Source organism: Myotis nattereri (assembly GCF_964212035.1).
Source record: "Myotis nattereri genome assembly, chromosome: 3".
In the NCBI taxonomy this organism is placed as follows: domain Eukaryota; kingdom Metazoa; phylum Chordata; class Mammalia; order Chiroptera; family Vespertilionidae; genus Myotis; species Myotis nattereri.
The window spans coordinates 207,770,944-207,787,020 of NC_138077.1; the positions used below are offsets into that span (position 1 = coordinate 207,770,944).

Genomic DNA, 16,077 nt, shown 5'->3' on the forward strand with positions numbered 1-16,077 from the left:
CATTCAAGGTTGTGAGTAAAACAAACTCCTGGTAAACAGCATCATTTCCCATCAGACATGTATTTCCCAGGGAGAAAAATCCCAGCATGCCCCTTCCTCAAGTCAGCTAATGAAAACCATATGGTACATATTTAAAGGGATATAGTTCTGTAAGCATTATCCTAATTTTGTATTCCACGCCTCCATTCCAGGTCTTTTGTAGTTTGCTTAGTTTTAGGCAAAAAATATTTTCTAACTTCTACACTCTTGAACCATTCTCTGCAGATTTCATTTTATAAGATTGTGTCCTAAAACGTATCAGCTATAGCCTCTCACCTTGGAGCCGCCAGAGGGTTTAGGTTACCAATCACCAATACATAATTCACTGAAACCCAAATCACTAGTAGTTAAAAAGTCCAGAAATCCTCCCAGTATGCCGCAGGATCACAACATATGTGATGACACTTAAAGGTTTGCTAGAGCCTTGAATCCTCTTATAAATGCTGCCCACCACTGGTCCAACACCCTTGCTTGCTACATGTCCTGCCCCAGGTCCCCATTTTCACATACTGCACTCAGCTGCTGTAGAACAGCAAGACTGGCAGCACCCTCCAAGTCCTGTTATTCCTGATGGTCAGTGTTCTGAGCAGCCATGCTTGGGGGAACCGGGGAGGATGCTACAGCACACCCGTATCTCCATCATGTCTCTACCATGCATGCAAGGGTCATCTTCCATTTACTTGTACTTCTACCCTCCCCCACCCCCCAGCATAAACTGATTCCTGAAGACCTTCTCTTTTCCATTAGTTCTACCAAATGACTTGGTGCAGGACCATTCTGGATGAACACTAAAGGGGAGCCTCAAGGCCTCCCCATGTGTGCCCCCTATCTTCAGGAGGGCCACTTTCAATGGAGGCCTCATACTTTTCATTTCCCACCAAAAGTAGATGCCTCTGCTATTTGGAAAAACCAAGGCAGAAGAGAAGGTTCACCTGAAGTCTTTAGTTTATGCAATGAACTCCTAGTGACACCTACTGAGGGCCCACTGAGGAACAGAACCTGAGCCACGGTTTTACATTTCCCGTTCTCAAGGACATGTTCTGAATCTATTTTGTTAAGAGGAACTGGCACTTTAAATTCTTTCAGAGGAAAAGCTTTTTACTTTATGGAACTGCTAACATGAAAGGGAACAGTCATCTTCTAGGATGGGAATGGGAAACTTTTCTAGCAAAGCCACAGAGTACACGAAGTCACCAAATTCAAAGGAGAAACGTGGCTTTCTGGAATCTGTGCTGGAGAATGGCAGAAGGCATCATCCAATCAGCTTCTCTTACTATGTTACCAGTGATAACAACTTTGGAATATTTAACAGTTCAAGTATCCTGTTTACCCTCAGGGCAGGTGTCAAACAGGTAAGACAGGGAAATCAGAAAGCACTGCAATTCCTAGCCACTCAGTTGTAAGGCTGTTTTTATATACAGAGGGGGGTAAAAGCCACAAGTGAAGAATAGATCTGTAGATATGAAAACTGTTTGCGTTTTAATCTATGTAAAGTTAACTGTAGGATATTTGTCAAGCACACATGTATATATATACACTAGAGCTGGTGGTTTAACCAACATTTTTATGGCTTTTACTAGAGACAGAAGTGCTAAGAACAGGCAGATTCCACTACAAATGGTTATAATAAAATCAGTGACATGAAGCCTCATGTATCTTTCCATTTTTATGCAACCCTCTTGCTGGGTAAGTATTTTAAGGAGAAACACGTGGGGTAGGCTGCAAGGCAAAATAGTCTTAACACACACTCACCATCTATCCAGTTCCCTTCGCCAAGCAATTGGTAATCTTTATGCTTATGGCTAAAGCCCAAACTCTGGGATGAGGGCTACTGGCTGACGTCTGGGGGCCTAACCAGGTACAAGTGGAAATAATTCCTATCACCTTCAATGGGCAAAATCTGTAACGAAGATATAGGTGTCTGGTTACCAAACACATTTTTACACACAGGAACCAGCTTCAGGAGAAATGCGGAAGTTATACATAAAAATCTCCTCCTCTCTGGTGAACAGACAGACCAGCCCTGGAGGTGGGCACTAATCAGAACATTGTCCACGACTGGTAATGGTGAAGGAGCCGCCTAGTAAAGGGGCCCATTACTGGTCGGGCTGGCACTTACCAGTCCTGCTGGCAACCAAAGGAGTTTCACAATGATTTTATTTGATTCCTAGAGAAGTTAATCTCTAATTTCTGCACTTGGAATAAAAACTGACAGTGAAGGTTCACTAGTGTCACACTCTAGAACTTCTGAACTTACAAATGACTCAAAACCCTCACAATATCACCAACCTAACTTGCATAAAAAATGATGGACAGGAAATAAGATCTTAAAAATAAAAAGCAATTATACATTGGAAAATAAATGATGGAAAAGGACAAGGATATTTGGGTTAAATTCATTCAAAGTATTCCTAACAAGAATACATGGACACCTACAGGCCTAATCATAAATACACATGCACTTAAAGGCTATTGCAATGAAACCTGTTCTGGACGGATCTTCCATATTCCATCTCTGGGACTGATTCCCCACACTGTGAAAAGACAGTGGCCAGCCCTCTGAGCGGTGCATGCCACCTGCTCACAGAACAGCGTGAGGTCCATCTTCACACAGGCCTTATTGTCATTGCTAAGTTCCACCCCACCCACCACTCTGTGGCCCTAAAGATTTATAAACCCACAAAACAAATATAAGGACCCCTTTGCACTGCCACCGATTTTGCCCCAATCACAGCACTACTTCATTACAGTCACAGCTCCCGGAGGTGGCGGACAGAAACCCTACAAGCAGTTTCCTAGTCCATCGTACATCTTTGGTGTAGGGCGGGCGCGAGGGTCTGCAGCACATGATTGTCTGAAAGGACATTTTGAAGACAATCTGGCTAGCCTGTTGTTTTGAGCGCCCTCTTGCAAACAGTTAACTACAACTTGTCACAATCCTGACTTCAGAGGATCGTGACGGACCTAGGTGATGTTCCATCACGTAACTAAAGTCTCCTAACACGCACACGAACAGCACAGCCGAGAGAAGATGGAACAGGGTACAAGAGAAATGCATGAAGTAGCCACAAATTAAAATTTCAAAAACTCCTGAGATATGAGCCTCCATTTTGATTGTGCTAAAATGACTTGAATTTTGATGTCAAGAATAAGCTTTTAAAGAGAGTCAGACTTTAGACAAAATCACTGAACACTAAGTTCACAAATCACCATTTCAAAGGTTGTTTCAAACACGTTGCAAAGTGTGACCGGAATTGGGAATTATCATGCTCAAAATTCTTTTCAATAAAACAAGATTTCAGATTCCTTCTAGGTACAGAAAAGAGCAGATGTCTTTCCAGTAGCATTATTGCACAGTGGGGCCCACAGGACAGTGATTTCCAAGGGCTAGTCCTCATCTAGTAAAAGGCCACAATAAATACCGCTATACACTACGCCCCACTCCGACTTGACATGGTAAACACAAATGTGATGAATCTTGTTTAATAAAAGAAACTCCTGAGAAAAGACGGGGATGGAATACACTACCAACCATCTAGTAAAAGGCCACGGAGTCAGAAACTGCCATTACTGTTTATTTCTATTGCCACGAAGCACACTCGCCAGACGGACATTCCAAGCACCATGACAAACCAGTGGCACGGTTCACACTTCACTAGTTCACTCAGATCACAGCTCAAACTGAACGTTAGTAGAACTTCCCAGAAGATGGATTTCGAAAGGAAATACACTGGTGACAATCAGCCCATTAACTGAACTCGAGATCATCATTTGTCATTGAGGGTTGAAGTGTGATCAGTGAGATGCTAGCAAACCCACACGAGTAAATTCCAGTGTTTAGGTCACTATTTTTTCACTCACAGTTCTTGAAACATCACCAAGACATTTGCAAATGGAATTCCAGGTTTGTTTGTTTGTTTAATCTGGGTAGCACCATGTTTCACTCTAATGTCAATTCCCCTACAATACCCCATCCAAGGTGGCAATCCATGCAGCAGCCTATGATGTACAAAGTAACTCAAGTTTTAAACCCTCCTGATTCATCCTTCTAAAATGTCAAATCCTAACCACAAACCACGCCAGGCAATATTATTCAATTATTCTTCAATTTTCTTGTTATAACTGATGAGTCATAATACACAGAGCACTGGGTAGAATTCCGAACATCCAAACTATGTGATCAGAAGTTTGTAAATTGACAATGGAACCAACAAGCCATACCACCTTGCCTGTGGTACAGACACAGCCAAAGTGTGAACTTGAGCTGCTCTTAGCTGCATGGGTGGTGGGATTTCTCAGGGCTTCTGCTTCTCCAAGACTCACTCTCATTCTAAAATGGTATGCTAAACACAAAGCCATCAATTTTATTCCAGAATACATCATCTTAATGAGAATAAAAAGCTTTTGTATACATATACTGCCATTACATTTAAAAAGGCCCAAATTTTAACTAATAGACAAATTCATCAGACAAGAGATCATAAATTACTTTGGCTGAAAAAAAATCTTTAAAAAAAATCTGGCTCAACATTCTGCTTGCAGGTTTCTACTAGTACAGGTGAGTGTGTGTATGTGTGTATAATAGCTTTTTTCCCCAAGGGAATGGAGTATGGTCTAGCCCACTTTTCCATGGTTATGTAGGAACTACAATGTTCTTTGCTAGCAAAATAAGAAGTGCAAGGTCTGCATTTCCACCACCTTGTTGCAAAGCCCCAAGAGCTTCCTGCAAAGTAAAGCCGGCATGGAGAATCCGGTCAATGTCTGCAGCAGGAAAAAGTAATGGTGGGAGAATGGAGGGACTTGATGATGGATAGCTGATAGGTGGGTCAAATTCAACAAGTGGTCCTGCAGCTTCAGGACAGATATCTTCTCTGGTCTCAGGCCCATCTGTCACTGGATTCTGTGTGTCCTGACCCAAATCTTTAACCAATATGAAATCTGATGACAAGGACTTAGTTTGCTCCGAAGTCTGATTGAGTGCATCCTCCTCATCTGCGAGAAGTTTTGGTGAAATTTCTACACCTAAGGTGCAGTGTAATTGATTAGACGTTTTGGCTGAGGCTAGAATGACAGAACTCTCATTTACTGATTCCGTAGACCGGGGGACACCTTCCGAGTCAGTTACTAGGCCGTCAGCGGGACCCCTAAAGTTCACATCTGCTGTATCTTCCATTCCAGTGCCAGCGGAAGTGTCTACTAATTTTTCTGTCTTTACTGAAACAGATGTGGCCTGATGAAAGGAGACGTGTGAACACTGTTCACTCTGGATCCATCGTTCAGAAAGGACCCCCAGACTTGTTTGGCCCTCAGTTACTGTTTCTGATTGACAGATAACTTCTTCAGATGGAATTTCTGAAGCTGGTTTACTACTAGTGACCAGAAGTCCTTGAAGTTCCTTCAAGGCTGCTGTGATGGAGGAGCAAGATTCCTCTGCTGACTCCACAGAGGGCTGACAACTGCCACAGAGACTTACAGCGGGGGAGCAATTCCCAGTGTCTGCATTTGTTCCAGACATTTCCACATTACTTTCTGGGAGCTGTAAATCCTGAGAGGAAATGGAACTACTCAAGGTTTCAGATGAAGGGTTGCATTTTGATGTTTCCACTTCCATCAAGGGATTATCTAAGGTGAGATCAGATGCACTGCCACTCTCGACATTGGCATTCTGGCCGCCTGCCAGTAGGGGCTGTTCAACTACATCTACTTCCATAAGTGTTTCTGAACTGGAGCAGTCAGAGCACCCTGAGGGTAGACTGCTCTGTGCACCTGGGAGGTCCATATTCTGCTGCAGCCTGTCTCTTTTCATTGCAGCTTCCACATCCACACTTTTTGGTTGATTCTGTTGCCTTTCTCCAAGAAGCTCAAGGTCCCCCTTGTTACAAAGATGTTCTCGGTCATGTGGCACATTCTGTTGTTCAATCTCATGCTGGCCATTCTCTGGTTCCTCCTGCTGCTGAAGGCCATTCACCTGACTCAGAGTCTGACATTCTGGATGCCAACCCTTTTCACCTAGAAACCTCTGTGGTTCTTGCATCCTAGTCGCTGTGACTGACACTTCCTGTGTTGGGTGGAGGGGAGAGTCGAGGCTCTGGGTGCTTCTTTCAGCAGGAGATGGCTCCAGATTATCTGCAACAGTGGCTTCCTCGGGTGAATTCTGCCAGGGCACAGCCAAACTCCAGTCTGCTGGAGAAGCAGGACCAGGGAGAGCCTGTAGAGGAAGAGGCTCTTTCTTTTCAGAGGGAATCTGGAATTCAGTGGTAGCCTTTGAGGCCTTCACAGCGTTCGGTGCGATGCTGTCTGGGTCACTGGGCTTGAGGGGGCAGACTGAAGCAGAGACAGAGTGAGCGAGACCCGCAGGATTACCAATCTCAGGACTCTGTCCTGAAGGACGGGCCGGATGGTTAAATCCATCTGAAGTTGGTAACGATGACAATCCCAGTGAGGTAGTTTCTTCACCACTTTTCTCTACATGGAACAAAAGGGAGAGGAAAAGAGATCAGCAGGTTATGAAGGCCACTGAATTACCAGAGGATACAAATCTAAACATGATAGGACAGGTCTTAAACTTGGGTTTGCTTATATTACACAAGAACCATTCCCACTGTGGTAGACAATTTAACATCACAGCATGAAAATAAGAGGTGGGAATGTTAATAAGAGATGCATACTGCACTATTTAAATATCATTAATAAACATACACATGATGGCTAGTTTGTGCTCAAGACTGAAGGCCATTTCAGTACCTTTATTCTTTGTGAGTTCAGAACCCTGGGATACTTTCCCCAGTGTGTTCTCTCCACCACTTGTCCTAAAATCACTGGGATGTTTGCTAAGCACGCATATTTTGGGACACTTTCTTGGGAGTAAACCTAGGAACTTGCATTTCCAATAAGCTCCTCCAGTAATTCTTAAGCACATTACAAATTCTGAAGCTCTCTGACTAGAATGATTCTCATGCCAAGATACTTCCAGTGTTTCAGATGTGAACACTGAGATTGTAAATGACAAGTCTAAACCAGGCCTATCATCTGGGTCAGAGCAGGACTTATAAAGAGGAAGAAGAATGTAATGCTTGGGGATCTCCACAAGACAGAGAGGTGAACATTCTATTTATTTCTATCCAAACCTCCCCCAAATAACAATAAAACTATGTGAGCGTTGACGGTGAGTACAAAAGTAAAGCTAAAGACCAAACAGATTAAATCCCAGTCATCATCTTACCAATAAAAAGACTGCCAGTTACTTTTATCACATGAACACAGTATAACTAAGTAAGAACACTTAAGTATGTTAAGGGCAAGGGAGTGGGGGTGGAGGTAGATCGGGCAGTGGAGGGAGATAGTTTTCAATAGGCAATGACAATGGACCCATTGTAGCTTTCTGACCAGTCACACAAGATGGCAGGGTCAAACATTACCTCAGTGTAAACATGCTGTCATTAAACATAGGTTCCAACTCTCCTTTTGCCACTGATCCAGTTAAAAACTGTTTTCTATGCAATTATTATACAATCTTCAAAAGTCAAAGGCTGGTAACAACATTGACTTCACAATACAATCTATTAGGGCAGACACAACTCAGTTGCTTCATGCTCAACATTAGTGTCCAACATGGGGGCTTGATCTTGACTTAAGAAGTCATGAAGCAATGCAGTTACAGTTCAGATGGCTCTAGATCATTCTGACACAACACTGGTTAACAGCACGAGACAATGAAGCACTATGCCAGGGAGTGACAGGCTTCTATGAAACAGTCTTACTTATAGTTTAGGGGTAAACAAGAAAACAGCATTTATCTCAGTGCAAACCATATCCCTTAGAGTCTAAAAACAGTTATTAGTTTTTCTTGTCAATCTCTAAGGCTGACCCTGAAAAAGATTCAATGTTGAGTTACTGTGAACAGGAAAGACGCATTGTAGTGAAATATCCATGTTAACAGCATGGGCTGGGGGCAGAATGACAATGGCCTTCTGGCAACTGATATGACAGCTGTAACAACTGGGTGAGGTCAAGGTGACAGGGTCTGAGTGTATTTTGTACTCACTACGAAAGCAGCATACATCCTCCTGTAGCTGAGAGGGTCAGTTTCACTGGCCTAAGTCCTAAATGCAGGGGAGGACTGGGTCAGTACCATCAGATAAGAGAAGACGATGAGGGCAATGGATATTAAGAATAATTAAACTATGCCTGCTTTTAACCCAGCCTTTCAAGAAAAAGAAAGAAGAAATTAAGTCCCATGTATCTCATTACAACCAGCCTGCAAATCCCTATAAAGTCCAAGGTTGATAGTTTAAAAGACCGATTTTCCTCCTCTTGATGTATTAGCCAATATACTCAGGCTGACAATGGCCACCTTTACACTGCAGGAAAATAGAGGGAGGGTGGGGATGGGGAAATCGGTCTGGCCAAGGAGAGGCAAAAGCAGGGTCTCAGCTCTCATTGCTGGGAGTATAAAATGCCAGTTCCACCTTTATTATTGACTTGGTGACCCTGCACAAGTCACCTGGCCTGTTTCCATTTCTTCTTCAACAGAATGAAAATTTCTACCGCTCTATAGCTCTAGGTAGGTGTGTGCAGTAATGTGCAAAAAGAACTTGCAGTTTTCAGGTCTTATGAAAGCCCTAAATGACGAGTTATCCAACAAAGGGCTGTGAGGCTGACATGCTTGATTTGAAATTCACAATGGTCAGTTAGATGGACATTGCTTTTCTGGGATTTTCCCCTTGGACTGTTCTAATAATGGATAAAATTTTAAATAAGAAATTATGTTTAGATGTGTATGTATGCTAACATACAAACATATATACAGGCTAGTTGTAACCAGATTAAACAAGGTGAAATGGTGAATGACGGACGCCAAGTTCCAAAACTGCTGCAGATATAGACCACGGACGACTGATGGAAGGCTTAGGGAGTGTCTATAAATACCTGGTCTGGGGCCCACTCCAGCTGCAGTACACACACACTACATGCATCATGGCTTCTGACGCTCTGTTTGAATTAGGAAACAGACAAGCAAACTTGGGTTAACAATGCAAACCACACAGCATGCGGGTTATAGCCTCCATTCCTTTGCCATCTTTAACCTCAGGAACCGGCAGTCAAGGCTGGGGAATGTTTCTGTAGTTTGGACATCAAAAGAATTCTCTCACAATACAAAAAATAATGTGTCAACTTCAACAGATTTTTAATAGAACTTGGAAAGAAATTAATTTTACACACAGAAAATTCATGGACAAACACGTCAGACAGGTGAAAAGAGGTAGGCCCATATGCAGAATTACATGACATGGACATCCTCTTATGGAGTACACGGTAAGTGAACACACGTAACAGACACTTTCCAAATTCCTTTCTCAGTTGAGACTTATTTATAGAAGAAATACAAACCAAACATGATTATCTAGCCTGGCTTAACTTCTTTATTTTTTAATTAGTTTTTAGAAAACAGATCAGATACAGTTCTTATTCTGAATTATTTTTTCAACTACTAGAAAAGACAGATACTTTGGTAATGAGTAGCCACCAAAGAAGCAGTTTTTAGCAAAAATAATTTCACCTTTACGACCAGAATTTCGACTTTGATGATACTGGGAAGTCAATGTCCCAAACAAATAGAACCTCATGTTATACAATTACCTCATTACTTAAACATTACAAACACAGCACAAGCCAATACACATCAGCAACACAAGGTCACCTGGGTAAAGAGCCATTTCCCTTTAATCATTTGAAGTGGATACATCTTCACTTTGCCTGAAAACATCTGTGGTTTCTATTTTAATCTCCCAAGCTTTCTAATAAAAGGTAATTACCCAAAGAGGATAACTGTTATTAGTTTAGATAGCACTGCTACCATCAGCTAGTGTTTCTTAAATAAAAGCACCAAAACCGTGGGGGGAAAGTAGAGATTTCACAAAATGATAATACATTCTATTTTACTAATACAGAGTATTATGACTAAGCTGACAAGTTACTAAGAAAATGTGAAACATTCTAAGTAGGTATGTCAATCTCATTCAATCTTGCCTTGTGGGCAAGACTGAAATTGAATTTGCCCTGGCTGGGTGGCCTAGTGGCCTAGCTGGTTACTGTCATCCTGTACACCAAAAGGTTGGTTGTGTGGGTTCAATTCTGGGTCAGGGCACATACTCAGGTCTCAGGTTTAATCCCCAGTAGGGGTGCATAGGGACACAACTGATCAATGTTTCACTTTCACATTGATTTCTCTCACTCTCTCTCTAATTAATAAAAACATTTCCTTGTGTGAGGATAAAAACAAAACAAAGCAAAACAAAACGGAATTTTTTCTTCTTTGTTTGGCTGCTCAAAATTCTCCCTTTCCTATAAAATACTTAAGTCACATTTAAAACTGTAGCCTGTAGTAAATCTGAACTATAAGATAGTGGAGTAGACTGCAAACAGACCACCTCAGAAGTCTCCATCTGCTACCCATGTCCATTCGAGGGGGGTTCAAGGCTGACGCATTGGGTGTTCTCCAGTAATAGACACTGGCAAAATCTGGCTGCTTACTTTTAAAGCTCTTATCTTTTTTGTCTTTAGAAGAAAGCTAGTCCCTGAACTTGTAGATCCAATCCACTTTACCATATCGAAAAATGCAACATGTGATACTAGTCACTGATGAATAATGACAACTCAAGACTTTAAAATAACCCAAAGTTGCCCTAACTGGTTTGGCTCAGTGGATAGAGCGTCAGCCTGTGGACTGAACGGTCCCAGGTTCCATTCCGGTCAAGGGCATGTACCTTGGTTGCGGGCACATCCCCAGGAGGGGGTGTGCAGGGGGTGACTGATCGATGTTTCTCTCTCATCGATGTTTCTAACTCTCTGTCCCTCTCCCTTCCTCTCTGTGAAAAATCAATAAAATATATTAAAAAAAAAATAACCCGCCCTAACCGGTTTGGCTCAGTGGATAGAGCATAGGCCTGCGGACTCAAGGGTCCCGGGTTCGATTCCGGTCAAAGGCATGTACCTTGGTTGCGGGCACATCCCCAGTGGGGAGTTTGCAGGAGGCAGCTGATCGATGTTCTCTCTCATCGATGCTTCTAACTCTCTATCCCTCTCCCTTCCTGTCTGTAAAAAATCCATAAAATATATATATATATATATATATATATATTTTTTTTTTTAAATATATTTTATTGATTTTTTTACAGAGAGGGAAAGAGATAGAGAGTTAGAAACATCGATGAGAGAGAAACAACGATCAGCTGCCTCCTGCACATCCCCCACTGGGGATGTGCCCGCAACCCAGGTACATGCCCTTGACCGGAATCGAACCTGGGACCTTTCAGTCCGCAGGCTGACGCTCTTATCCACCGAGCCAAACCGGTTTCGGCCATAAAATATATTTTAGAAAAAAAAAATAAAAAAATAACCCAAAGTTAAAAGTTAATTCTCTTCAGCTTCTAGAAAATGCACCCGAGTCACTGTTCTGTAACAGATAGGGAACAATTACCCATGGGATTCAGCAAAACCATGCCCCTCCATTTTACCCAGAAACTTGGCTTGGACTTTAGACTGAAATGGGCTACAATTCAGACTTAGGAAAAAACACACGTACAGGTGGCTTCACTTCAATAGCTCACATCCTGCTCTAACTGGCTCACTACTGTGACCTCATTAACAGCATAATCCTGTATGTTGACTAACGTTCAATGATGCTTCTTACTGTTGGTTCCTTTGGTGGCAGCACTTTCAGTCGATAAAAAAAGGTTTGGACTGCTTAGTCACTATTCAAAATAAATGGGCCTACGAAAAGGAAAAGAAATTTTCAGGGAAATATTGTTGGACTCAAAAGGAAGTGTCTGCTTACTCTTACAATTTTCTTTAGGAAAAAAGACAAGACTTTTCAGGAAGCCTACCAAAATGTGCCTGAGCAAACAGCTCCCACTGTCTTGCACACAGCAGTGGACTGCTGTTTCTTGGCCCTGGAAACACCAAGTTTTCTCTGTTGTGCTGAGGGGCAGGAGAAGGGGGTAAGAGGACAGAAACACATCTGACAGGACGATGAGACCGATCACGACCTGGAAAGGTTCCTACCCTCTAAAGCTCAACTTCCTTGCTCACCCACCAATAAAAAGTTAGGTATTCAAGAGCCCAGCACTGCAAATACCTGCATCCTGTACAGATTTCTGAAGGGCTTCTGCTAATTCTCGGTCTGCAATCTCCTCCGGCCGGAGCACCTCCTCCCGCCCGGCCCCATATGCCAACCGGGCACACTCTGGCAGCTCTGCCTCGGGGAGGAAGGTGGTCTGTGAGCCTGTGGTGCCGATCACGAGTACATTTTTCTTGAGGTCAATGGAACACTTAGAAGGAAGAAAGCAAAGACTGATGACGGCAGATGAAACACATGCAGGAAAATTATGATCCCGAATTTAAAACTCATTCACAAAGAGCGACATGGACAGAGACAGAGATGGTTCCAAACAACTTTGCCTGAAAGCATTTAAACTTTAACCTAGATGACACTGTTAATTTAGAATTTGTTTAATGAAGTTTACAGCAGAATAATCTCTACAGAATACAGTTCACAATTTGTTGAACACAATGTATACTAGTACTCATGTCTAAGTTTAAATATAATACATATTCATTGTGCAAAATTTGGGAAATTGCCAGGCATAATCAATGGCTCCACCTTTTACAAACATGACTCTTAAAAATAAAACTGAGACATATCATTTATACAGTTTAACATTTTGTTTTTTGTATACATACAGCTTATATTTAAACTCTGTACTAATGGTACAGAGTGGTACAAAGGCAAGGCAATCTATATAAAACTATATTTCATTCTTTGTGTATTTTTATAATTAATTAATATAGGACAATTGCATACATATGTGCTTTATATTTGTAATTGGAGATACCATGGTCTATACCAGTGGTCGGCAAACTGCGGCTCGCGAGCCACATGCGGCTCTTCCACAAAATACCGGCTCTTCCACAAAATACGACTTCTGCGCATGGGTCACGAAGTTTCAATCGCACTGTACGTGCGCAGCCGCACGTGGTATTTTGTGGAAGAGCCACACTGAAGGGGCCAAAGAGCCGCATGTGGCTCACAAGCCGCGGTTTGCCGACCACGGGTCTATACCATAACTAAAAAATAAGGAAAGGCAGCGACAATAAAATAGGTTTTATTTATACATGCATTCACTCATTCCTTCTACTTAAAAGTCTGCACACTGAAATTCAGTATTAAAAGAAGTTTAAGGAGCCCTGACCGGTTTGGCTCAGTGGATAGAGCATCGGTCTGTGGACTGAAGGGTCCCAGGTTCGATTCCAGTCAAGGGCATGTGCCTTGGTTGCGGGCACATCCCCAGTAGGAGGTGTGCAGGAGGCAGCTGATAGATGTTTCTCTCCCACTGATGTTTCTAACTCTCTATCCCTCTCCCTTCCTCTCTGTAAAAAAATCAATAAAATTAAAAAAAAAATTTTAAGGAGTATTAGTGACATAAAAATATTGGCTAGATATAAAATCTTGTGAACAATTTTACTAGCCAGTGGACACTAATTGCTTCTTCACTGAGAGTTGTTTATCTTTAAACAAATTATTAGGTTTTGGAGTAGAAATATAAATATCACTGTGAATGAATATAGTGATAAATCATTCTCTCTGTACTAAATAAACATTTCTATTCCCAACAGCTATGGGCTTCTCCCTTAATCCTGAAGCTCTTCTTCCCAAGTATAGTTTGACCAGATACTAAGGAACTTGCTAAACTCGCACTTGCATAAAACCACCACTGTGCATTACTCACACTTCCCTACAAACCCATCAAAAAATTACTTGAGTTCTAATCAGAAACGAAACATTACACAAGGGAACCAATGCCCATTTAATCTCAAAACAGATGGATTTAACACACTGCGGACGGATCACGAGAATTCTTGCTTCATATTACACAGTGTTTTATAAAGTATGACACTTTAAAAAAAGATTCTATTTCTACTTACACATCATTTCAAACTTGTATGACATCGTCATCAATTAAAGATCTTTCCAGGCTCAAAGAGGACACGGCCAAGAGGAATGATGCAGGAATAACCACATAACACACAAAAGGCGAATGCAAAAGCAAGTGAAGCTCTGAGTACCTGATGTCGTTTCAGCATGTCCAGGCCCAGAAGCATGTCCATGGGCTGCTCCTCAAGTATGGAGAAGGAGCACGCCAGGAAATCTCCCTCGATCTGCACCTGAGCTAAAGCACAGGAAGGAAAGAAGATGGTACCGATTTTTACTCAGAAGCCCGACACAAACTTTGGAAATGTATCTTTCATTCTGTGCCTTGCTTCTCCCAGTCAAAATCAAAGCAAAGCATGCAAAGAGGGAGAGTATAAAAAGAAAATCCTGTAAGACTAATAATCAGTTTAAAAGCTAATGAAGGCACCAGATGGTAAAGTGGATTAAAAAAAAAAAAAAAGGACCAATCCCTCCAATAAACCACCCACTTCCTATACCAGTGATGGCGAACCTTTTGAGCTCGGTGTGTCAGCATTTTGAAAAACCCTAACTTAACTCTGGTGCCGTGTCACATATAGAAATTTTTTGATATTTGCAACCATAATAAAACAAAGACTTATATTTTTGGTATTTATTTTATATATTTAAATGCCATTTAACAAAGAAAAATCAATCAAAAAAATTAGTTCGCGTGTCACCTGACACGCGTCATAGGTTCGCCATCTGTGACCTATACACTTACAAAAGGTTTTCTAAAGGGAAATAAAATGTGCACACTTTAAATTAGCCTCCGAAGAGTAAACTGTTTATTACTGCCTGTGATAATCAAGTTTCTATTTGCCAAACCAGAGATAACTCCAAGGCCTGTTTGCCTTGACTCTCTCATCAATCTCTCCCCTTACTTAATATGTAAGATTCAAATATGTACTTTGCTATGTTTTTAAAAATATATTTTATTGGTTTTTTACAGAGGAAGGGATAGGCATAGAGTTAGAAACATTGATGAGCCCTAGCTGGTTTGGCTCGGTGGATAGAGCGTCGGCCTGTGGACTAAAGGGTCCCAGGTTTGATTCCGGTCAAGGGCATGTACCTTGGTTGCAGGCACATCCCCAGTGGGGAGTGTGCAGGAGGCAGCTGATCAATGTTTCTCTCTCATGGATGTTTCTAACTCGCTATTCCTCTCCCTTCCTCTCTGTAAAAAATCAATAAAAAATAAAAAAAACAAACATCGGTGAGAGAGAAACATCAATCAGCTAGCTGCCTCCTGCACACTCCCCACTGGGTAGGTGCCCGCAACCAAGGTACATGCCCTTCACTAGAATCGAACCTGGGACCATGAGTCCGCAGGCCAACGCTCTATCCACTGAGCCAAACCGGCTAGGGCAACTTTACTATTCTTAAGTGTATAAATAGGAGTGTATGAAACATATGCACAGCATAAAGTCTGAGAAAACTAATACCCACAAATCTCTTCCCCAAGTTAAGAAATAGAAAACTACGCAGTCTCCATGTGTCCTACTGATACAGCTTTTTCTCTGCTTCCTCCCACTCTCCCAACTATCCCAGGTTTTGTGTTAATCACTCCCCGCATTTCTTATAGTTCTTACCAGCTTTGTATGATTTCAAAGCAACATATTGTTTAGTTTTGTGTTTTTAAACTATGACCTGCTCTTTTACTCAAAAAATATTTTGAGATACTTGGTCCCTGTAGGTGCACATGTCTAACACACCAGAAGTGAGGTACCCACTCCACTCCTATGGGCCTTTCTGGGGTGCTTCGGTTCTGCTCACTTGAACACTTCTGTACTTATCTACTGCTGTGCCACAAGTTCTTCTAAGGTACAGTCTAAGAAGTGGAATTACAGGGTTCTACTAGGCTCAACTTTGCTTGGTGATACTGAATTGTTTCGAAAATGTTTCCAGCAGTGCATGAAAGTTCTCACTGCTCCACATTCTCACCAACACTCAATATGATTAGATTTAAAATTTTGCTAATGTGGCAGTAATTTTGAATTTCCCTGGTTAAAAATGAGGTTAAGCAACTTTTC

At 41.8% G+C, this 16,077-nt stretch overlaps 1 protein-coding gene across 3 annotated transcripts in view; it reads right to left on the bottom strand.

Annotated features, from left to right (window-relative positions):
- Nucleotides 1-1,791: 1,791 nt before the first annotated feature.
- Nucleotides 1,792-16,077, bottom strand: part of LOC308515119 (protein DDI1 homolog 2) — a 39,977-nt gene continuing 25,691 nt past the window's right edge. Inside the window, exons 7-10 of one of the 3 annotated variants that reach the window (XM_081085623.1) lie at nt 14,164-14,267; nt 12,176-12,368; nt 4,738-6,504; nt 1,792-1,939 (exon numbers count right to left, since the gene is read on the bottom strand). In XM_081085623.1, the coding sequence (XP_080941749.1) occupies nt 1,926-1,939; nt 4,738-6,504; nt 12,176-12,368; nt 14,164-14,267 (2,078 nt within the window). In that variant the 3' untranslated portion in view covers nt 1,792-1,925. Of the gene's footprint in view, nt 1,940-3,933; nt 6,505-8,967; nt 9,031-12,175; nt 12,369-14,163; nt 14,268-16,077 lie in introns of those variants that run through there. The other 2 variants (XM_081085624.1, XM_081085622.1) reach the window with 2 other exon arrangements.